At 46.7% G+C, this 24085-nt stretch overlaps 1 protein-coding gene and 2 pseudogenes across 4 annotated transcripts in view; 2 read left to right on the top strand and 1 right to left on the bottom strand.

Moving 5' to 3' along the window:
* Positions 1 to 414: 414 nt before the first annotated feature.
* Positions 415 to 5652, top strand: LOC129840329 (GDP-Man:Man(3)GlcNAc(2)-PP-Dol alpha-1,2-mannosyltransferase-like; annotated as a pseudogene).
* A 1885-nt stretch (positions 5653 to 7537) lies between these two features.
* LOC129840201 (secreted phosphoprotein 24-like) lies at positions 7538 to 16208 on the top strand (annotated as a pseudogene).
* The window catches only part of LOC129840200 (ras-associated and pleckstrin homology domains-containing protein 1-like), a 100560-nt gene continuing 87668 nt past the window's right edge, over positions 11194 to 24085 (bottom strand). For all 4 annotated transcript variants that reach the window (XM_055907862.1, XM_055907864.1, XM_055907863.1 and 1 more), the window contains one exon: positions 11194 to 23430. In XM_055907862.1, the coding sequence (XP_055763837.1) occupies positions 19828 to 23430 (3603 nt within the window). In that variant the 3' untranslated portion in view covers positions 11194 to 19827. The remainder of the gene's footprint in view (positions 23431 to 24085) is intronic.

A 24085-nucleotide genomic window follows, 5' to 3' on the forward strand; every position in this document is an offset into this window, starting at 1 on the left:
CACTTTGCTACACCCAATGACGTATATAAACCCTAGATTGTATTTTGCTATTTATTGGCCATTGAGAGGCTTTGAAGCCACTGGTCGGCCATATTGGCACTCCCTAGTAGGAGTAGTCCTCCATAGGAATGAATGGAATTCTACAGTATTTCAATTAAATGTTTCATGGACATATTACATGGTTTTACGTTGTTTTTTTTAGTGGGGACAGTAACATTAGGACTCTAAAAAAAACATTTTATGTTTAGCACACATAATATAATTTAAAAGTATGCATTAAGGTGTCTGTAATAGAATAAACGTTTCAAAATGTAGACATTAATAAATGACTTTCTATAGCTTCCAAAATATTTGGTACAATTGAGGAGTGCCAAGATAATTTTATAAACATCACTGACTACACCAGGTAGCGTTATGCGCTCGCTGAGGTATAATAAGAACGTACGCGTTAACCTAAAATAAAAAACAATAGTGAATTTGCAGGACAAACACTTCCGGTTTAGAGTTTGTGTAAAGATGTCTGTCCATGATCAACTTGCTCAAAGTTAGTGTTTTATGTACATCTTTGTCAAAAGATGTTAGATATTAGCGCAACTAACTAGACAAAACGTGCGACTGATTGCTTTAGTCAGCTAACTTAGCTGTCAACAGCAGCACAACACCTACGTTACAGCTAACTAACGTTAAGCCAGCTATTATTTTTATCACAAGTAATTCACAGCCTATGTTTATCAATGTCGACTCGTGTCATTTTTCTTAAGTCATGTCTTGTTACTCATGGAATGTAGGAAGCTCTGAAAGGCTTATTATTATCTGTGGCGCAGGGTTTTCCGCGCTTAGCTTTGTCCACGCACGGTTGTTGGCTGTGTGAACTACAATTCCGACGCTGTCTTTTAACGTTTATAAACGTCAACCATTTGAAACAGGCTGATATGCCACCCCTTATCTTTCATGTCAGCTAAAAAGATGCATCTAAAAATAGTTACTGTAACAGTTTTACACATCCATAAGCTGTGTGTGCCCCCAGTTTATGAATAACTACACTTACTCCCCCCATTACCCAGATGGATAACTACACTTACGCCCCCCATTACCCAGTTACGATAACACACAGGTGTTCGGAGCATTCTAAAGATAGCTACCTAATTAGCACAGGTAACCAGTTCATCACTAGTTAAGTCATAAACCCTGCCTATTTCTACAATTTATCTTCTAAACCTACACTAACCTTATGCCTTACCCTAAATTAAGAACAAAAAGCAAATTTTTATTTTCATTAATTTTTACAATAGCCAATTTTGACTTTGTTTGTGGTAACAGTGACAACCAGATGGCCGCCTATTTCTTCAGCCTGTCTTCTGTAAACAAGCAACGTAACATGGAGATATGGCCGTGTGGGAACCCTAACACTAACAAGATGTGTAATAATTTAACCATTTAGTTAAAAAAAAAATATTTCTCTGATATGAAAGATACGTTCATTACGATCGTCGTCGGGGAGAAATATACCTATCCTCAATTGGGTATGTCCGCATATGTTTCGAAAGACTATTATTGATTACTTACGTTTTTAACGTTAAAACAAAGCGTTGGTATTGTAGTTCACATGGAGCCAATGGTGGGCGAATATAACCGCTGAAAACCCCTACGTACAGACAAGGTTTATCGAAAGCTAGCTTGTAGTATAGATAATCCGTTTGACAGGGTTCCTGGGCCTTGTTCAGCAGTAACGTTGCAGGTAGAAATGTAATGAATAGAGCTGCAATAGCTCATATATGGCTCTGAGGTAAACAAACGCAGATGGTTGCAGATATAAATGGCATAAATAGAGCTGATGTGATTCCATATTCTACAAGTCAGAGATGCATGTTTGTACTAGCTACATTATATATTTCTAATTGAACGTTACACAACGTTGTCTTACTGAATGGGCCCTAACTTTTATGTAGAGAGGCTGCAGGAAGCCTAGTGGTGAGAGCATTGGGCCAGTAACCGAAAAGTTGCGAGATCGAATCCCCGAGCTGACAAGGTAAAACATCTGTCATTCTGCCCTTGAACAAGGCAGTGTTCCCAGGCTGTCATTGTAAATAAGAATTTGTTCTTAACTGACCTGCCTAGTTAAATATATATATATTTTTAAAGAGCAGGTCTGTCACCTTATTTCTTTTAGTTCTCTCATTACCCCAGGTTGTTGTGGACATTGCTTCTGCCATGTGTGTTTCTGTCCATGCTCCTGACCGCCACCCTGATCGTGCTCATCATGGGTGTGCGCGTGTGGCTGCAGGCGAACAGGAACGCACGATGAGCACAATGGGCGTCCCACAGGGGCCTTTCACCTGTACTGCAACGCAGGAGGTGGAGGCGAGAGAGTGCTGTGGTGTGCCCTCAGAGCTTTGCAGAATAGGTAAGGGGAAATCATTGCACCTTGACTAAGCTAAGCCACACCAGCTAATAATCACCGGTGACAAAGGATATTATTATAAACTGGGTGGTTCGAGCCCTGAATGCTGATTGGCTGACAGCCGTGGTATATCAGATCGTATACCACAGGTATGACAAAACATTTATTTTTACTGCTCAAATTACGTTGGTAACCAGTTTATAATAGCAATAAGGCACCTCGGGAAACAGATTGGAACGCCCATTTTTGTTTTCCCTTGCGTAACATTTTCTGTTATGTGCCCTAATGAATATCTCCCAGTCTTCCACATTAATTCACCCACCTGGGTCATATTCACTAGGAACCAAATGGATGCAAACAGACCCACAGGGGAGGGAAGTACTACCAACTGGGAGGGACTAGCTGAACTTGTCCAATAAACTATTGTTTTTGTTGCAAAACGTTATCCATTGCAAAAGGGTTTGCTACTGTATGCAATAACAAATATGGTCTTCTCCATGTCCCAGGTACCAAGATGTCAACTTCATGGTGTACACGGGCGACCAGGGTGTGACGGATCAGCAGATTCTTCATCCTTTTACCTCGACCCGTCCAGTTTGTCTTCCTCAAACACCGCCTATCAGTCGAGGCCAGCCTCTTCCCCCACTTCACTCTGATTGGTCAGAGTGTAGGCTCAATCTTCCTTGGTTGGGAAGCCCTTACGGAGTTTGTCCCAGATGTCTACATCGACTCCACACCTTCACTCTGCCTGTGTTTAAATACCTAGGGGGTTGTCACGTGGCTAGCTACGTGCACTACCCCACCATCAGCACAGACATGCTGTCGGTGGTGCGCAAGAGGAACCCCAGGTAGGTAATCGTCAGAACCCTGTTTCCCACTACAGACCCCCGGGCCCCGAGACACAGTCTAACTAGGGGGATATAGCCAGGTCCATATCTGAATGTGCTTTAGCCAATGCCTCTCTGACTATTATTGTCAATGTCACACTCTGACTACCATGACATGACCATGTTAGTCAGAGAAGTTGGCTGAAAAGTCACCTACAGATCTGGACTAGGCTAAGATCAGGATCAAATCAGGCTAAGGGGAATATGGGATTTGGGAATTCTCTGGAGACTTACAAGCACTAACTAACACGTTGCACTGCTGTCGTTGTTATGACTGTCATCAGACTGTCATCAAGCCTGCATCAATCAGTGTTCATGTTGTAACTTAGGTCCACTTTCCACTTTATCATTGACATCAATGCATGACTTCCTCTTGTTGTGCATGCTTCCTTTCACCTCACCTGATCCTATCATGTTATCCTTGACCATTCCCCAACCAACCGCCCCCTATGTTTCTAGGTTCAACAATGCAGGCTACATCTCCAACAACCTGTTCCTGAGCGCGGTCAAGGTTGTCTACTACTGCCTGTTGGCGCTGCTCTATGGTCTGGCCGGCTCCTGCAGCGGCGTGGTCATTGTCAACTCCAGCTGGACCCTGAACCACATCCTGACCCGGTGGCGAGTTACCAACCGCACCTTATTAGTCTACCTGCCCTGCGACACCCACGCCTTCCTCCAGCTCCCATTGGACGAGGACTCGGACCGGAAGTGCCATTCCATCGTTTCCATTGGTCAGTTTTGACCGGAGAAGGACCATCGGCGTCAGATTCGCGCCTTCCGGAAGGTGCTGCAGAAGAAAGAGACGGGGCTAGTTGCGGGGCCGGGAGGAAGGGAGTCGCTGAGGTTGGTGCTTCTTCTTTCAGTGTTCAATATAAATGCAGTCTTAGGTAATGTAATTATATGTCCAGTAATGTGTCTACCTAACTTTACAGCCAGCACGTACCCTGCACCCTCTGCTCTCCTCTGTTCTCAGGGGTGGTGGAGTGCATGGCGGCTGGGACCGTCATCCTGGCCCACAAGTCTGGAGGCCCCAGGCTGGACATTGTGGTGCCCTACGAGGGCCGCCAGACGGGCTTCCTGGCCGAGGATGAGGATGGCTACGCAGATGCCATTGAGCAGATCCTGGCCCTGTCACCCTCGGCCCGCCTGGAGATCTGACGCAATGCCCGCCTCTCGGTCATCTGCTTCTCCGACCAGGAGTTTGAGGCCTGATTCCTGGCCACCATGGAGCCTGTCATGTGGACACTGGCGCGATGAGGGGTATGGGTGGGGGAGTGTCTGTGGGTGGAAGTGTGTGTGTGTCACAGGCTCATGGGGGTGTGTGTGGGGTGTGTGTGGTGTGAGTGTGCGCGTGCATGCATGCACATGGATACATACCTGTGTGTGTGTGTGTGTGTGTGTGACTAAAACTCATGCTTGTACTGCCTTGGCACATTTTGGCATACTAGCCATTCCTTTAGTTGACATAGAATACCGTTGGTGTTAAAGTGCACAAGAAATACGTTGACTTAAATGAAAGAGCTGTATTTATTGACACGTCAGTCCAGGTGTACACTCCTTCTAGAGGGTCTTATTATATGTTTAGTATTTATGTTTTCAAGACCCATTCAATTTTTTCCAATCTATTTGTACTTGAGGCATAACATTTTTAGTGTTTGTCTAACCTTCAAGTTCCCAGTCTGAATTGTTAACGCATACAGAGAGCCGGCTGGTAGACTAGATTAGTGCTTGTCTAGCAAGGACTGGACACAACTGTGATTTTGATGGCATTCCAGATTGTCTTTTTGCAGTCAAACTACAAACCTCAGAAGATTGTTATAATAAGACGGGTGCTTGCATTTGTCCTATTTCACGCATGTGATCAGCCATTATTGACGGCGACCCAGGACATCGACATATTTTTTTCACCTAGTTGGCTCGGGATTTGAACCAGCGACCTCTCAGTTACTGGCCCAACGCTCCTAACCGCTAGGCTACATACAGTATTAATGTGGTTCTTGGGATGTGAAACACTTCTCTAGGCATTGTGAGATCTGATCTCTTGTGTAGTGTGACTACAAAAAAGACTACCTGGAATGCCAGCAGTGTCTGACTGACTTTTTGATGATGACCAAACTCTGATCTCTGACATCATTGAGAGAGAGGATAGGGGCGAGCCTGTAGAGACTAACTTCACGATCCTGATGATGACCAAACTCTGATCGCTGACATCATTGAGAGAGAGGATAGGGGCGAGCCTGTAGAGACTAACTTCACGATCCTGATGATGACCAAACTCTGATCTCTGACATCATTGAGAGAGAGGATAGGGGCGAGCCTGTAGAGACTAACTTCACGATCCTGATGATGACTGCTGTAATAATTATATTGTTACTCTCTCCTCTGCTCTCATCCTTCTAGACCTATCGGCTGCCTTCGATACTGTGAACCATCAGATCCTCCTCTCCACCCTCTCCGAGTTGGGCATCTCCGGCACGGCCCACGCTTGGATTGCGTCCTACCTGACAGGTCGCTCCTACCAGGTGGCGTGGCGAGAATCTGTCTCCTCACCACGCGCTCTCACCACTGGTGTCCCCCAGGGCTCTGTTCTAGGCCCTCTCCTATTCTCGCTATACACCAAGTCACTTGGCTCTGTCATAACCTCACATGGTCTCTCCTATCATTGCTATGCAGACGACACACAATTAATCTTCTCCTTTCCCCCTTCTGATGACCAGGTGGCGAATCGCATCTCTGCATGTCTGGCAGACATATCAGTGTGGATGACGGATCACCACCTCAAGCTGAACCTCGGCAAGACGGAGCTGCTCTTCCTCCCGGGGAAGGACTGTCCGTTCCATGATCTCGCCATCACGGTTGACAACTCCATTGTGTCCTCCTCCCAGAGCGCTAAGAACCTTGGCGTGATCCTGGACAACACCCTGTCGTTCTCCACCAACATCAAGGCGGTGGCCCGTTCCTGTAGGTTCATGCTCTACAACATCCGCAGAGTACGACCCTGCCTCACACAGGAAGCGGCGCAGGTCCTAATCCAGGCACTTGTCATCTCCCGTCTGGATTACTGCAACTCGCTGCTGGCTGGGCTCCCTGCCTGTGCCATTAAACCCCTACAACTCATCCAGAACGCCGCAGCCCGTCTGGTGTTCAACCTTCCCAAGTTCTCTCACGTCACCCCGCTCCTCCGCTCTCTCCACTGGCTTCCAGTTGAAGCTCGCATCCGCTACAAGACCATGGTGCTTGCCTACGGAGCTGTGAGGGGAACGGCACCTCAGTACCTTCAGGCTCTGATCAGGCCCTACACCCAAACAAGGGCACTGCGTTCATCCACCTCTGGCCTGCTCGCCTCCCTACCACTGAGGAAGTACAGTTCCCGCTCAGCCCAGTCAAAACTGTTCGCTGCTCTGGCCCCCCAATGGTGGAACAAACTCCCTCACGACGCCAGGACAGCGGAGTCAATCACCACCTTCCGGAGACACCTGAAACCCCACCTCTTCAAGGAATACCTAGGATAAAGCAATCCTTCTGCCCCCCCCCCCCCCCCCCCCCCCTCCCTTAAAAGATCTGATGCACTATTGTAAAGTGGCTGTTCCACTGGATGTCATAAGGTGAATGCACCAATTTGTAAGTCGCTCTGGATAAGAGCGTCTGCTAAATGACTTAAATGTAATGTAATGTTAAAATAACTAGAAATACCGTTTTGTATCCTAAGAAGATTTTTTTATTTTTTATATTAAAACATTTGTAATTTTTTGGGGGGGGGGTCTTTAGTGCAATGATAAATGATCAACAAGCATTTGAGCACAATAAACATGTGGATGACAGTCAGTGTTTCAGCTTGAATGATTCCCTGGAAAATGACATTTGGCCCTATTTTCACCATGTAAAAACATGAATAGGACAATCAGAAAACAACTGTTGTACCGGTCTTTTTTCTTGCGAGCAAACTTGTCTGTTTTTGCTAGCACTGCCTTCGCTTATGGCGGCTATTTTGAAGGTTTTACTTGCAACTATTGTGACATGTAGTTGTTTGCATTGATTTGTAAGATTGTAAGTGTGTCTGCTAAATGACTGAAAGGTAAATGAACATGTGGCAAGTTTAGTTCCAGGAAGAAGACTACTTCAAAGTAATGAGATTTCAGCCTGTAGGTCAATACTGTTGGCAATGAAATAAACCCAAAGAACTAAGGTCAGTCAGTGCTGTGGCAAGGAGGAGGGGACAGGAGGGAGAGGGCAGGGTAGAGTCTGATCGTCCTGTATTTAAGGAATGGGGGAGTTGATGATCGAGGTGCTTTGTTTTATGCTAGACAGAAGATGAAGTGGTGTGGTGTTCTCATGCTGGCCTTGCTGCAGTCTTTGTGCTGCTCAGGTAAGTGATATACAATCCTTTCAGGTGTAGAATTCAATTTTGCAGCTGGTTCTGATAGTGCTTCTACACATGTCTCAGTCCATTTGATTTGTCATTTGCGTCCAGTCAGGAAGCTAAGCCAGAGTCGTGTTTATTGGCCACCAACCTGAAGAAAACAAGTAAAATGGGGAGGAATAAGACATATTTATTTTTCGTTTTCTGTTGCAAAACGTTTTGCTACAGTGAGCCCTAATGAACATGACCCAGTTCAAGGTATTATGTTACTCATTAATAATACATAATAAAAATAAAAACATTAATTCACAATGCTGACGAGGGACCCAGGACAATATTACCTCCCAAATACCACTGATGTGAAATGTACTGTATGAGTGCTCAGTCTCCTCTTTAACCTTTGACCTCTGCAGGCTTGCCCCTGTACCAGTCAGAGTTGGCGTCCACGGCAGACAAGGCTCTCGTCGTGACCATGACCCAAGTCAACAATATGTACGCTGGCCTTCGTCTATACCGAGTCACACGTGGCTCTATCAAAAGGGTAAGTGTCTTCCCACCCCTGACCTCATAGTGGAATGGCTACATTTACAGTGCCTTCATAAAGTATTTATACCCCTTGATTTATTCCACATTAAATGTGATAAAATCTATTTAATCCATTTTGAATTCAAGCTGTAACAATTTTTTTGTTGTGTTACAGCTTGAATTCAAAATGGATGAAATATTCTTATTTTCTCAACCATCTACACAACACCACATGATGACAAAGTGAAAACAGGTGTTTAGAAATGTTCGCAAAAGTATTGAATATTAAATACAGCAATTGAGTTAAGAAGGACGCCTGTATCTTTAGTGACTGGGTGTATAGATACACCATCCTCATGCTCAAAGGGATATTCAATGTCCGTTTCTTATTTTCTTTTACCCATCTACCAATCGGTTGCTCTTCTTTGCGAGGCATTGGAAAATCTCCCTGGTCTATGTGGTTGAATCTGTATTTGAAATTCACTGCTCGACTGAGGGACCTTACAGATAATGTGTGGGGTACAGAGATGATTGTCATTCAAAAAATATTTCATTTTCATTTGCAAATTTTTTTTAAACATTATTCCACTTTGACATTATGGGGTGTGTAGGCCAGTGACACAAAATCTCAATTGAATCCATTTTAAATTCAGGCTGTAACTCAACAAAATGTGGTAAAGATTAAGGGGTGTGAAGACACTGTATGCTCTTAGGGCTCTATTCAATCCACATTGCGGAAGTTCAGCTTTACAGCGTGATTGAAATTTAAAGGCAATGTTCCCGCTTTAGTGGTAAAGGCTGCATATGTCGGCTCAATCGTAAATTGATTAATTCTATCACAGAATCCGCAATGTTTCAGCTTTACAGTTGGAATATAGCCCCTACTATAGGAAAGTACTACACGGAACAAAAATATATAAACTCAACATCTGTTTTTCAATTTTCCATACGCACAAAAAGCTTATTTCTCAAAAAACAAGAAATATTTTACCTTTATTTAACTAGGCAAGTCAGTTAAGAACAAATTCTTATTTTCAATGACGGCCTAGGAACAGTGGGTTAACTGCCTGTTCAGGGACAGAACGACAGATTTGTAGGCCTATTATTGTGCCATTCATCTTCCGTCATCACCTCATGTTTCATCATGATAATGCACAGCCCCATGTCGCAAGGATCTGTACACAATTCCTAGAAGCTGAAAATGTCCCAGTTCTTCTATGGCCTGCATACTCAGCAGACATGTAACCCATTGAGCATGTTTGGGATGCTCTGGATCGAAGTGTACGACAGCCTGTTCCTGCCAATATCCAGCAACTACGCACAGCCATTGAAGAGGAGTGGGACAACGTTCCATAGGCCACAATCAACAGCCTGATCAACTCTATGCGAAGGAGATGTCATGCTGCATGAGGCAAAATGTGGTCACACCAGATACTGACTGTTTTTCGGATCCACACCCCTACTTAAAAAAAAAAAAAATGTATTCGAGACCAACATATATCTGTATTCCCAGTCATTTGAAATCCATAGATTAGGGCCTAATGTATTTAAATTGCCTTTATTTTTTAATTAACTAGGCAAATTCATATTTACAATGACGGCCTAGGAACAGTGGGTTAACTGCCTTGTTCAGTGGCAGAATGAGCGATTTTTACCTTGTCAACACGGGGATTTGATCTAGCAACCTTTCGGTTACTGGCCCAACGCTCTAACCACTAAGCTACCTGCTGCCCCTACTGTAACTCAGTAAAATCTTTGAAAATGTTGCATTTTGCGTTTTATATTTTTGTTCTGTATACATTAACAAGTCTATCTAGCCTACCAGTTCCCTCACGTGTAGACTTCTCCCTGAATGGCCTCACAGGCACCATCCCACTTCTGACAACAATGTAGCAAGTCAAACTTGCTAACCTCTGCTCACTTGGGGAAGATAGGAGCAAGCATACCTAGGTAGGGGTCGTTACATGACTTTTTTTATTGTTTTGTTCATACACGTCATCACATAGATCTTAATGTATCTTTTCTTCCAGGTTGTTCCTTTGGGATTGAACACTTATGACCTGATGATGAACTTTGGGATCAAGGAGACAGACTGTCTGAAGAGCTCTGGAGAAGACCCACAGCGATGTGCTTTCAGAGTGGGCTTCTTTGTGGTGAGACCCGATCCTCGATTATTGGCCAAAGAAAAGATCTGATTTGTAAAAAAAGACCAATTAGTGAAATATCAGAATTGGGCTGCCTGTGCCATCGCAGCCTATGAAATCAGTGCAAGAAATAGATCAGGGGCTGTATGTATCAAGCATCTCAGAATAAGGGTGATGATCTAGGATCAGTTTTCCCTTTTTAGATCATAATTAATAAAAATACACTATGGACAGGGAGGACCTGATCCTAGATCAGCACTCTACTCTATACACTACTTTGAGACTGAAATACACTGACGCAGTACAATAAATAATTCCTCCCCAATACGCAGCTGACGAAGGATTGGGACTGATAAATACATGACCACATCTCTTTAACAAATTATTTTCTTGACCCACAAATGTAATATATTTTCTAAATCTAGGACCAGATGAACAGGAAAAATACCTACATAAACTGCAGTAGCTGTATTTTAAATCAATACCGGATGACAATATGAGCAAATTGTTTGTGTTTGGTCCTGGACATAGATTACTGTGATAGTCCACTAAAGGGTTTGTGGGGTTCATCTAGAAACTGACGGTTTTTAGGACATTCTCTGTTGACAGACTCCACACACTGTTGATTTTGGCATGGGATGCTGTGTTTGCTGTGACAGACAGGGGAGAACAGAATGTCACCAAATGAGTTTTTCTCAGCCCTGAACATTCCAACAGGACTGGCGCCTGTTATAAAACGCTAAAGATATAGATGTTTAGATAGAGAAGCGTTCATTGTGCATTCATACTGTACTAGCATACTGACCAAAGTGCTTTATTGTATGCCCATTTTAACTGCCACTAATTCTTCTTTCCTCCCTCGTTCCCTCTCTCCCAGCCGGCCGCCTCCTGCACCGCGCGTGTTCGCGTCACTGCAGAGGTCACTCAGGTTGTGTCCCTGAAATGTGGCCAGGACAGCTCCAGCTCCGAGTCCAGCAGTGAAGAGGTGAGAGAGGGAGGGACAGAGAGAGGGGGATGCCCAATAGATGAAGAGAACATAAGGGCGTTTTCACATGATTTCCTCTTTAAAAGAACTCATCTCACTCTTCTTTAAAGTGAACTCTGGGGTGAAAAAAAGATAAATTAACTCAGTTCTTTGTATTCACACTGTCCTTTGATTTGAATGAGGTCTCAGCTCTCTTACCAGTTCACTTCAACTTTTTTGTGGTCGGAGTCCTCTTTGCATTCAAATTCCTATGCTTAGAAAATAACCAAGATCCCCCCCCAACATTTACTCAATGCACTGTGGGTAAATACACAAGCCATACCATCCGAACCTGTTATCGGACAACCAGGGGTGTCCCTACATACATTTTGGAAGCTAATAATGTAGTTTGCATTTAGTTACAAAATAAGACATACTAATTATAATCAAAATGTACAAATGACTGGTAACAGGATAAAAGGCAGAACAATAACTACAGATAAACATTTTTATTTTATTTAACTAGGCAAGTCAGTTAAGAACAAAATCTTAATGCTTTATTTGAAAATGTTATACTCAATTGTATCACCAAACCTGCACATAATATTTTTGTTCGTTTGTGGCACTAATGTGAGGGGCTATGGCAGGGGAAACGGTTTTGCAGAAGCTTATAGTGCTTGGTGTGGAAACAATGATACGTGAACCTGGAGAGCTTTCGGTTCACAAAAAAAAGTGAACCACCTCTCAAGACGGTCTCAGTTCGGTTTGTTACATGGGGTCTGAGTTCCTTTGAAGCATTCACACTGCACAAAAATGTAAGCGAACCGGACTCCGTTCCCAAAGATTTGCTGAACGGGACCAAGTGTTAAAACGCCCTAAGAGATGCCCAATCCCAAAATCAACCCATTTTAGGGCCTAAAGACACTCGTGTAGATCTTTAAGGATTTGATAGGTACAAGTAATATGACAACAATTCCATCTATCCAATCCTTTCAGATGGACATTGACTGCCTAGAGGTAGAGGCTAAGGTTCCGTTTGGGATAGATCATCAACCGTTTATACCTGGTTCTAACTTGAGTTATTTGCCCTGATCTTGTCCACATTCTGATTGTGCCCATATTTTTTGACAGGTGTAGACAATCAAGACACATTGTGATCAGATCATTCTGCCCACCTCCAGAGGTAGTCAGACACGCATTGTGTCTGGATATCTTACAAGTGTAGACAGAACTTGACAGAGAAACCATTTGTCATTCCACCCTCTAAAGTCATTGACAGGTGCCACCATTGACTAATTGCATGTCTTACAATTATATGATTTTTTAAGAATAGCTGTGAAATAGTTTGCATAAAGGAAGGGACCAGGAAATATGGTCACAATGCAGACACAGTGGACAGATAAGACATTTTAATAGCATATTTGTATTTATGGATCCCCATTAGCTGCTGCCAAGGCATCAGCTACTCTTCCTGGGGTCTGGCAAAATTAAGGCAGTTATACAATAAAACATTACAATACATTCAATAGATTTCACAACACACTAAGCGTGTGCCCTCGGGCCCATACTCCACTACCATATATCTACAGACACAAAATCCATGTGTACGTGTGTGTATAGTGCGTATGTTATGTGTGCGTATGCATGTGTCAATGTTTGTGTTGCTTCACAATCCCCGCTATTCCATAAGGTGTATCTTTGTTTTTTAAATCTGATTCTACTGCTTCCATCGGTTACCTGATGTGGAATCAAGCTCCATGTAGTACTGTGCACCTCCCATAGTCTGTTCTGAAGAGACCTCTGGTGGCATGTCTTGTGGGGTATGCATGGGTGTCCGAGCTGTGTGCTAGTTGTTTAAAACAGACAGCTCGGTGCTTTCAACATGTCAATACCTCTCACAAATAGAAGTAGTGATGAAGTCAATCTCTCCTCCACTTTGAGCCATGAGAGATTGACATGCACATTATTCATGTTTGCTCTCTGTGTTCATCCAAGTGCCAGCTATGCTGCCCTGTTCTAAGCCAATTGCAATTTTCCTAAGTCCCTCTTTGTGGCACCTAATCACACGACTGAACAGTAGTCCACGTGCGACAAAACTAGGGCCTGTAGGACCTGCCTTGGAGACAGTGCTGTTAAGAAGGTAGAGTAGCGCTTTATTATGGACAGACTTCTCCCCATCTTAGCTACTGTTGTATCAATATGTTTTGACCATGACAGTTTACAATCCAGGGTACTCCAAGAGGTTTAGTCACCTGAACTTGCTCAATTTCCACATTTATTACAAGATTTAGTTGAGGTTTAGTGAATGATTTGCCCCAAATACAATGCTTTCAGTTTTGAAATATTTAGGACAACTGTATTCCTTGACACCCATTCTGAAACTAACTGCAGCTTTTTGTAAAGTGTTGCAATCATTTCAGTAGCTGATGTGTATAGTGTTGAGTCATCCACATACACACTGGCTTTTGGCATGTGGTTAATAAAGATTAAAAAAAGGGGCCTAGACAGCTTCCCTGGGGAATTCCTGAATCTACCTGGATTATGTTGGAGAGGCGTCCATTAAAGAACACCCTCTCTGTTCTGTTAGACAGGTAACTCTTTATCCACAATATAGCAGGGGGTGTAAAGCCATAACATATGTTTTTCCAGTAGACTATGATCGATAATGTCAAAAGCCACACTGAAGTCTAACAAAACAGCCCCCACAATATTTTTATCATACACAAATGACTGATGTTTGGCTGAAAAATGTAAGTGCCGTGCTTGTTTAATGTCCTTCCCTAATAGCGTGCTGTCATTTTGTTTACTGTAAAATAGCATTGTATCTGGTCAAATACAATATTTTCCAAAACTTTACTAAGGTTTGGTAACAGGCTGATTGGTCGGCTATTTGAGCCAGGAAAAGGGGCCTTTACTATTCTTAGGTAGCGGAATGACTTGCTTCCCTTCAGGCCTGAGGGCACACACTTTCTAGTAGTATTAAATTGAAGATGTGGAAAATAGGAGTGGCAATATTGTCTGCTATTATCCTCAGTAATTTTCCATCCAGATTGTTAGACCCTGGTTTCTTGTCATTGTTGATAGACAATTTTTTTCACCTCTTCCACACTGACTTTACAGAATTCGGTCAAATAGACTTGGATGTGTATGTAGTGTCATCTTGCCAATGAAAAAAATTGTTATTACAATATTAGTCGGTTTTGTGATGAATGAGCCACCTGATTCAATGGAGCTGAGTTGGCCTTTTTACTATCATTCTTTGTCGTTTCATAGTGTAGTTTATTTTTTTTCCAGCTTAGTCACATGAGTTCTCAATTTGCACTATGTCTGCCAATCGGTTGTGCAGCCCTTCCTTTTGCCCCATCCCTCTCAACCATACCATTTTTCAATTCCTCATCAATCCCCAGGATTTAAGTTTTTACAGTCATTTTCTTAATGGGTGCGTGCTTATTAGTAACTGGGATAAGCAATTTCATAAATCTGTCAAGTGCAACATCGGTTTGCTCCTCATTACACACCACAGACCAATAAATATTCTTTACCTTAACAGGAATCACTACAAAACTTATTCTATGACGTCTTATGCACTATATTAGGCCGGAACTTTGGTTTTCCTAGATATGGCTACTATATTGGGATCACTACATCCAATGATCTGGATACTGTTTTCAAGCACATTTCTGCAGCATTAGTAAATATGTATTCAATACATGTTGATAATTTCATTCCTCTGCTGTTTGTAACTACGCTTGTAGGTTGAATGATAACCGGGTTGCAGCTTGATTAAAGCCAGTCAATATTCACCCAGAAAATATACCTCCATCACATACTTTATCAAGCATTTCACACGTTATCCAGATACTGACTGTTAGCACTGGGTGGTCTATAGCAGCTTCTCACCAGAATGGGCCTTATGTGAGGCAGGTTAACCTGTAGCCATATTACTTCAACAGTATTTAACATGAGACCATCTCAAATCTGTACAGGAATGTGGTTCTGAATATTAACAGCAACACCACCACTGACATGTCGTTTTTTCTTATAACCTTGTATTGCTACCCCTGTATCAAATGTATTGTCTAAGTGAGTTTCCGAGAGAGTCAGAATATGAATCATCTGTTACTAGCAAGTTATTAATTTCATGAACCTTGTTTCTTAAGCTACATATGTTAACGTGGGCTGTGTGTAGACATTTCTTGAAATGTGGGCAAAATCAGGAGAAAGGATCCATGTTAGCACCAGGTATAAACAGAGCTGAAGTATTCAGCTGAGCAATACAGCAAAATAACTAAATCCAGATTCTCTATCAACAGAACTTCACGAGGAAGAGGCAGCAGTTGAACGTGCAACCATTAGGGAACAGGGGTAAGCAAACCTAGCCTATTCCCAGATCTGTTATTGCGATCTTTTTATCTCCTTTGGTCAGTTGGCAAGATGGCACAAACAGATCTAGGGACCAGGCTAAAGCAAATCTGCTTCGGTTGACACCAATGTATAGAACACACAAAATAATCACTGTGCTAACCAAAATAATGTATCGCTGCAGGCCCCGTCCTGCCCGCGCCTGGCTTCTCCGAGACCACTCGCTTTCCCAGCCACTCTTTCTCCAGACAAGAAGTGGAGCCTCAACTGATCCCAAGGGGCGACAGCGTCGGCAACCACCTGGAGTGACTCGGGCACGACACACCCGGAGTGTATTCAATGATGTGAAACGTTACGAGAGTTGCAGATAGAATAGGGAATTGTCAGCTCTATACAGTACAATTCTGAATGACAACCATATCTGTTCTACACCATACATTTCTATCTGAACGGGACATTCTCCTGATCAGGCCCTGACAGTACTCGTTGGAAAGCAGGGAGGTTCTGATGGTGGCACTGGAACATAAGAGATCATTCCCAATTAAATTGATTACTCTTGTCTGAATGCGAGTCATCATTCATTTTCATGTTTTGTAAGAGGGACATACAAGCGATAATTTCTATGAATGATCTACTATCCATCATGATTGAAAGACGCATGCAGGGTGATCCTGTGTATGCAAGACATGTGGAGCCCACAAGAGGGCATTCAAAGTCCATCTTATTATCAAAGGCTGTTTGGCTGTGTTTAAACAGGCAGCCCAATTATTGGCCATAGAGCTGATTTGATAGTCAAAATAACAAAATTGGGTGGCCTGTGGATAAACAGACTTTGTACAAAACATTAGGAACACCTTCCTAATAATGAGTTGCACCCAGAACAGCCTCAATTCTTCAAGGCGTGGACTCCACAAGGCGTGGAAAGCGTTCTACAGGGATGCCGGTCCATGTCGACTCCAATGCTTCCCACCGTTGTGTCGAGTTGGCTGGATATCCTTTGGGTAGCGGACCATTCTTGATACGAACGGGAATCTTAAGCGTGAAAAACCCAGCAGCGTTGCAGTTCTTGACACTCAAACCGGTGTGCCTAGCACCTACCACCATACCCTGTTCAAAAGGCACAAATCTTTTGTCTTGTCCAGTCACCCTCAGAATGGCACACAATCCATGTCTCAATTGTCTCGAGGCTTAAAATCCTTCTTTGACCCGTCTCCCCTTCATCTACATTGAAGTGGATTTAACGAGTGACGTCAATAAAGGATTATAGCTTTCACCTGGTCAGTCCTCATAGAAAGAGCAAGTATTCCTAAATGTTTTGTACACAATGTATATCATACCAGTGACGGGTATACAAATTAGCTATTCTAGAATACAACAGGACACGACGCCTAAAAAAATTGAACCTTGACCCTTCTTTCTTTGAAGTAACCGCTGATCCGACATCACTGGATTGGTATCAGCAACCTTTAAATTGCATTGATTTCACTAACTATATGTTACACAAACATATATATATACGTATGTGGACGCCCCTTCAAATGAGGGGATTTGGCAATTTCAGCCACACCCGTTGCTGACAGGTGTATAAAAATCGAGCACACAGCCACAAACATTGGCAGTAGAATGGCCTTATGAAGAGCTTAGTGACTTAGCGTAGTACCGTCATAGGATTCAACCTTTCCAACCAATCAATTCAGGAAATCTCTGCCCTGGAAGCAAGCCTAAGATCACCAATTTCTAAAGGAGCAATCTGGGATTGGTACATCCAATTTGACTTTTAAATGAACGATAGCAAATTGATTCTTGAACTTAATTACACTTACCCCAATCAAAACTAAAAATATAAGCTGGTTTTACTCCATTGGATTCATGTTAACGATGTCGGCTCTATTTTAAATTACCTTCAGATGGTGCAAGCGAATTGAATCGCATCCCTGGTTAAATTGTTTGTGGTTAGATTGCTAAATAGCTAAGGAATGGGGTTGGTGCAAAAAAGTTTGTTTGAGTCCCAGATTGCCCCTTTAAGTTAACCAATAAATGAACCATAGAGTTGGTGATAAACAAGAGAGCAGTACAGGGTTGAGGTATGATTGCAAACATCTATATTGTGATCTTCGGCAAGTAGAGACATTTAGTCTGCAATCTCCCCCCGTTTTATTCATTTAGTTTCATATGGCCCCCAAAATCAGATACACAACACGTCAATAATTTAATGCCTACTTCAGTTTGACATACTGCAAACCAACAACCTGAAAAGGATGATATTCAATCATGAAAATGCACAGGCTCTGGGGTGAAGTTTCCCCTATGTACAGATCTAGGATCAGCTTCCCTGCCCCCAACCAGCAAAAATGCACAACTGACCCAAGATCAGCGTCTAGAGCCAACTTCACCAATACAGAGCAGAAGCAATATAGATAAGCAAGATTAACATGACAGCATGTTTTATGCGTCTAGTAGTGGTCCCTCAACATTCATGGTCCACTTGAGTTCAGTCATTCAGCTTTATTTGGTTATGGTCGCTATACTGTAGCTATTGCTGAAAATAGTGGAAACCGAAGCTAATGCTTCTATCAATCCAATCCAAGATGGTCACACTTCGGGAGAAGAGTGGAGAATTGGGACACACCCTACATTGAACTTTTAAGATGTCAGCACCTTGATAGCCAGGCTTATTAGGACAATAAGTACTAGCACCCTTGAAATGAAGGCATTGGTGCGAGAACCCCGCCCGCCCCCTCTCTGCACTGCCCTTTGGCAGGAGAAGCAGGAAACTGCACCACACTGGGATGTTTAGGCCATAAAAACAGGATATAGAAAGCAACATTCAATTTTAAATGCGAGCCAGACGGGAATTTGTGAATTAATTTAGCCAGTCAGGTCTAGTCTAATGCTACTGGCAACATAATTCAATGATCAGTACCTTAAAGCAACAACGTGTCGCTTCAATTTTAGCCACCATGTTGAGAATAACTGAGTATATGGTAAACGGCACCTGGAGCATAGCTGCCTCCACTCTGTACATTCTATTTCTATGATTTTTAGGCCATGTCATGTGACAATCTAAAAGGCGGCAGGGGCTGATGGGAGGGGAGCAGAAGCTGTTACTGTACAGATAAACAGAAGCAGATGTTCATTAGGCACCAAACATTTTAAAGCATGTCCCAACGAAAATCGAAAATGTGTGTTTCTTATTGGACAAATCCAGTGAGTCCCTCCCTGTTTCACAGTCCGTTTCTTCTGCTTGGTGCCTAATGAACCCGACTCAGATGCCGGTCAGGTCAAAGGTCAAACAAACACAGCACACAACCCACAGGGCATTCGAAAGACATACACACGACGTGCCGTTCCAGTCTTCAGTTAAGCAAAAAAAATTGTATGCATTAAATAAAAAATTAACAAACAAAAAATTATTCCCAGTCACAAATGTTACCAGGTGCACAGTCATGGTTTCGTGCCTTTGGGAGGAGAGAATCTCATTTTTTTCCATTTGGAGATTCTTTCGAGAGTGCAATCGTCTGTGAAAAAAGGTGTCCTTCCGATTTGCGTGTCACCGAGCGAGACACTTGTAAAACATTCAGGGAATACTTAGGAAATGTCAAAACTCTCTGAGAATTCTTATCTCATTGATTAAAGTTTTTCGATCTTATGCGCATCTCTCCAACATACTTGCAGCTTTTAAAAACGTAACTATAAAGAAAATCCTTTCATGTATTAAATAACTTCATATAAAAACAAAGGCAAAATAACAATCCCTATTACAGAGGCCTTCCTTTATGAGATGCCCCCCATTTATCTCTCGCTCTCACACATATGGACGCATATGCACACATACACGGCTACGCACACAAAACGGGTACACACACACACACACACACACACACACAGAGCTTCATGTTTTACAGCATGTCCATGCAGTACCAATGCAGAATGAATGAGTCGTTATTATGGTTTTCTGACTACGTGGCACAAACATACGGCGAAGAAGAAGCTGATACATGGTTTGGCGTTTCCTTATTTACATGGTTAAGTATTCACCATCATAATCAATGGAACACGAGGAGTTCAGTTTGTCAATGTCCACTGACGGTCCTGTGTGATAGATATATGATAGATAGAAGCTCCTCTCCAAGAGAGGTAAAGTAGGCATCATCCAACAGTCTCCCTTTCTACCACTCCCCTGGTCAGTGTGTCAGTTTGGTGTTGCCCCCCCTCTTGGGTGGGGCCGGTGGGGGCCCCCGCCGTAGCGTTGCATAGCCTGAGACGTTCCCCCCTGACAGCAACTCGGGCGGTGGAGGGGGCAGTGCCAACTCCATGTCATCCATGGTGCCCGAGGCGGGCTCCAGCTTGGGGCCGGACAGGCGGGACGAGGAGAGCGAGCCCTGCCGGCTCACCGACTTGCGCTTCAGAGTCCGGTTCAGGTCGTCCATGAAGTTGCCCGGCTGGGGGGCGCCGTTGTTGCCGTTCCCCTTGGAGGGCGAGGTAGGCAGGGGCAGCTTGGGAGGCGGGGACAGGGCCGGGGGAGACGGCTGGTTCCGCTGCAGCGTGGGGGGAGGGGCCTTCTTCAGGGAGCCCTTGCCCCAGGAGGAGTTAATGGTGGCGGGGGGAGGGGGACCGGGAGGGGCAGGTGGTACTTTTGGCTGGGAGTTGACCACTGCTACCTTAGGTGCCCCGACGTGGCCGTCACTGGGCAGTGGAGGAGGGGGGAAGAGATCAAAAGCCGGTGGGGGAGTGGGGAAGTAGCCCACGGCGCGAGGGAAGTCGGCGGTGGACTGGTGCTGCTGGCCCACTTGACCCACTTTGGCCTGCAGGGCCAGGGGCAGGTTGGCCAGGTTCAACTTGCCTGGCTTGGGGGGCGCCGGGGGGGCGGCCGGGGAGGAGGAGGGGTCCTTAGAGGGAGAACTACCCAAGGACACGGCAGGGAAGGATGGGACGGTGGAGGGGGAAGAGGAGGACTGGGGGGCGAACTTGCTGAGAAGATTCCTGCGGGACTCCTGGTATTCAGCCGAAGAGTTAGACTTGATGCTGGAGGCCTTCTGGGGGGTGACGGGCGGGGGCTTCCTGCCCCCCCAGCCAGAGAAGCCTGAGGAGGGTGTGGAGGAGCCCGATGGAGATCTCTTCAGGGGCGAGCATAGGTTGCTGGGGGGGAGAGGGGGAGGCGGAGGGGTGGGGCCAGTGATGGGAGGGGGAGGTGGAGCAAGAGGGGCAAGGCTGGTGACTGGAGCAGGTGGGGGCGGAGGAGGAGGGGGAGGAGGAGTGAACGGCAGGCTGCTCTCAGAAGCGTGTGGAGGGAACTCAGAGGCCTGTTGCTGGGCCTGTCCACAGCCTGGCTGCCATCTTGGTTTGGCCTTCACCGCAGGAGGGGATAGGGGGGCTTTGGCGCTCTCAAGTTGATTGGTTGACAGTGTGGACCCTGGGAACTGGCTTGCCATCTGTTTGACCAGGGAGGTAGTGGTGGGCGGAGCCGTGAATGACATGGGTGGCGGCTTGGAGATGCTGTGCTGCTTGGGAAATGTGGGAGGGGGCTGGTTGGGGGTGTGGACTATCTGGAGGCTGTGCTGCTTCTTCAATGACACCGGAGGAGGAGGGGGCGGGGGTGGGGGAGGAGTAGGGGCAGCAGGTGGGGCGGGGGGGAGGGGGGAAACAGGGTAGAGAGTCTTCCGGGCACTGTGGTGGAGCAGAAAGCCCGGGGAGAAGGTTTTGGGTAGGGCAGGGTGGGGAGCAGCTGCGGGCGAGTACTGCTGCTGAGGAGTTGGGGGAGGAGGAGGTGGGGGAGGAGGAGGTGGGGGAGGCACCGAGAGCTTCTGGGGAGGCGGTGGGGTAGGAGGGGGAGGTGGCGGGGGAGGAGGCGGTGGCGGGGGAGGAGGCGGTGGCGGCGGAGACTCTACCAGTCTGGCAGCGGGGGGACAGAGGCCCTGGAGGGGACCGCTGGGGAACTTCTGGGCCAGTGCCTGCCAGAGGGCGTTGGCGCCGTAGGGCAATGGGCACAGACCTGGCATGGGGTCTGGGGGCGGTAGAGGAGGAGGGGGAGGGGGGATGCCGTGGCTCTCCGGCGGTGGTGGGATGAACTGGGGCAGGCCGGCCGGGCTGGGGGAACCGAGCCGGAGTGCGGCCATGGCCGACCCCAGAGCAGGCATGGAGGGCGGGGGAGGGGGCGGGGGCGGCGGGGGAGGCGGGACGTTGATGTTGTTGACCAGCGGTTTGACAGCCGTCTGATGTGGCGAAGGCGGGGCTTGAGCTGACGCCCTGGGTGGGCTTTGGTGGTTGTTTTGCGCCCTGTGGTGATTGGCGGCTTGGTGGGCGGCGTTCTGGTTCTGCAGCCGGGTGATGGTGCTGTACTTGGCGAACACTGTGGGGCCCGAGTAGTGAGGGGTGCTGCTGGCAGGCAGGGGTGGCGGGGGAGGGGGTGGCGGGGGTGGAGGGGGCACAGCTTGGTTGTAGCTGCTGTAGGGCTGTGGGGACAGCTGTTGGGGTGGTGGAGGAGAGAGCTGGGGGGGTGGTGGAGAGGGCTGGGGGGGCAGGGAGGGCAAGACCTGGGTGTAACTGCTGTGGATCTGGGGGGGTAGCTGTTGGGGTGGTGGAGAAAGCTGGGGGGGTGGTGAAAGGGAGGGCAAGACCTGGGTGTAACTACTGCGGATCTGGGGAGGCAGCTGTTGGGGCGGTGGAGGGGAGGGCTGTTGGGGCGGTGGAGGGGAGGGCTGTTGGGGCGGTGGAGGGGAGGGCTGTTGGGGCGGTGGAGGGGAGGGCTGTTGGGGCGGTGGAGGGAAGGGCTGTTGGGGCGGTGGAGGGAAGGGCTGTTGGGGCGGTGGAGGGAAGGGCTGTTGGGGCGGTGGAGGGAAGGGCTGTTGGGGCGGTGGAGGGAAGGGCTGTTGGGGCGGTGGAGGGAAGGGCTGTTGGGGCGGTGGAGGGAAGGGCTGTTGGGGCGGTGGAGGGAAGGGCTGTTGGGGCGGTGGAGGGAAGGGCTGTTGGGGCGGTGGAGGGAAGGGCTGTTGGGGCGGCTGCTGTTGGGGCGGCTGCTGTTGGGGCGGTGGAGGGAAGGGCTGTTGGGGCGGTGGAGGGAAGGGCTGTTGGGGCGGTGGAGGGAAGGGCTGTTGGGGCGGTGGAGGGAAGGGCTGTTGGGGCGGTGGAGGGAAGGGCTGTTGGGGCGGCTGCTGTTGGGGCGGTGGAGGGGAGGGCTGTTGGGGCGGTGGAGGGAAGGGCTGTTGGGGCGGTGGAGGGAAGGGCTGTTGGGGCGGTGGAGGGAAGGGCTGTTGGGGCGGTGGAGGGAAGGGCAGGGAAGGCAAGACCTGGGTGTAACTGCTGCGGATCTGGGGGGGCAGCTGTTGGGGCGGTGGAGGGAAGGGCTGTTGGGGCGGTGGAGGGAAGGGCTGTTGGGGCGGTGGAGGGAAGAGCTGTTGGGGCAGGGTAGGCAAGACCTGGGTGTAACTGCTGCGGATCTGGGGGGGCAGCTGTTGGGGCGGTGGAGGGGAGGGCTGTTGGGGCGGTGGAGGGGAGGGCTGTTGGGGCGGTGGAGGGGAGGGCTGTTGGGGCGGTGGAGGGGAGGGCTGTTGAGGCAGGGTAGGCAAGACCTGGTTGTAACTGCTGCGGATCTGGGGGGGCAGTTGCTGTTGAAGTGGGGGGGAGGTACCCCCCTGTGGCTTGGGGGGTAGAGCGTGGGTGTAGCTGCTGCGAGTCTGGGGAGGCGGCTGCTGTTGTGGCGCAGCCAACGCAGGGGGTTCCAGTTGTGGCGTCTGGCGGTGCGTTTGGGCAGGGTGGGGGAGAGTGGCGCCTCGGGTGGACTCCCTCATCTGTGCGGGGATAGAGAAGTACACACAATGAGTACAGGATCACCATGGACTATTTGTTGATAAGCGACGGCTTGAGTATAAGAATATTTTAAAGATAAATACACAACGCAGAGGATGAGAGGACAAGAGTACTAGAATTAATGGTCAATGGGGAATTGTCAATATAAATAGGAGTTGGGTTTCAGTTCAACAGAATCTGTGGAATGTCACTCCTGAACTCAGTGTGCTACATTCTGTACATTGAGTCTGGAGCAGGATACTTGTTATTTGGCCATTGGCCCAGTTGTACTGCACGGACTTCTGATTGGTCAACCCCAGGCTAGGGTGGGGGGTTATAAATGGCATCCTCTTCCTTTGTTCTGTGGAGAAAAGCTGAGGACAGGGGAGAATGAACATCTACCTCCCAGCATAACATTATGATTTGTCCTCTTTGAATAAACCTATTTTCTCCCCCTGATTTTCTTTGGAGTATGTGTTATTGAAGAATAACATAAATTGCTAACAATAAGGGTACGGTTAGAATAAGGATTCGGGTAAGGGTTAGCATAAGGTTAAGGCTAGGGTTACGTTTAGGATAAGGGTTAGTAGATAGTGAAATCAGCCCCAGTGTTATGAGTGGGCATTAGGTGGCCTGGACCGCCCTATCGTACATCCT

This window comes from Salvelinus fontinalis, chromosome 41 (genome assembly GCF_029448725.1).
Source record: "Salvelinus fontinalis isolate EN_2023a chromosome 41, ASM2944872v1, whole genome shotgun sequence".
Classification (NCBI taxonomy): Eukaryota; Metazoa; Chordata; class Actinopteri; order Salmoniformes; family Salmonidae; genus Salvelinus; species Salvelinus fontinalis.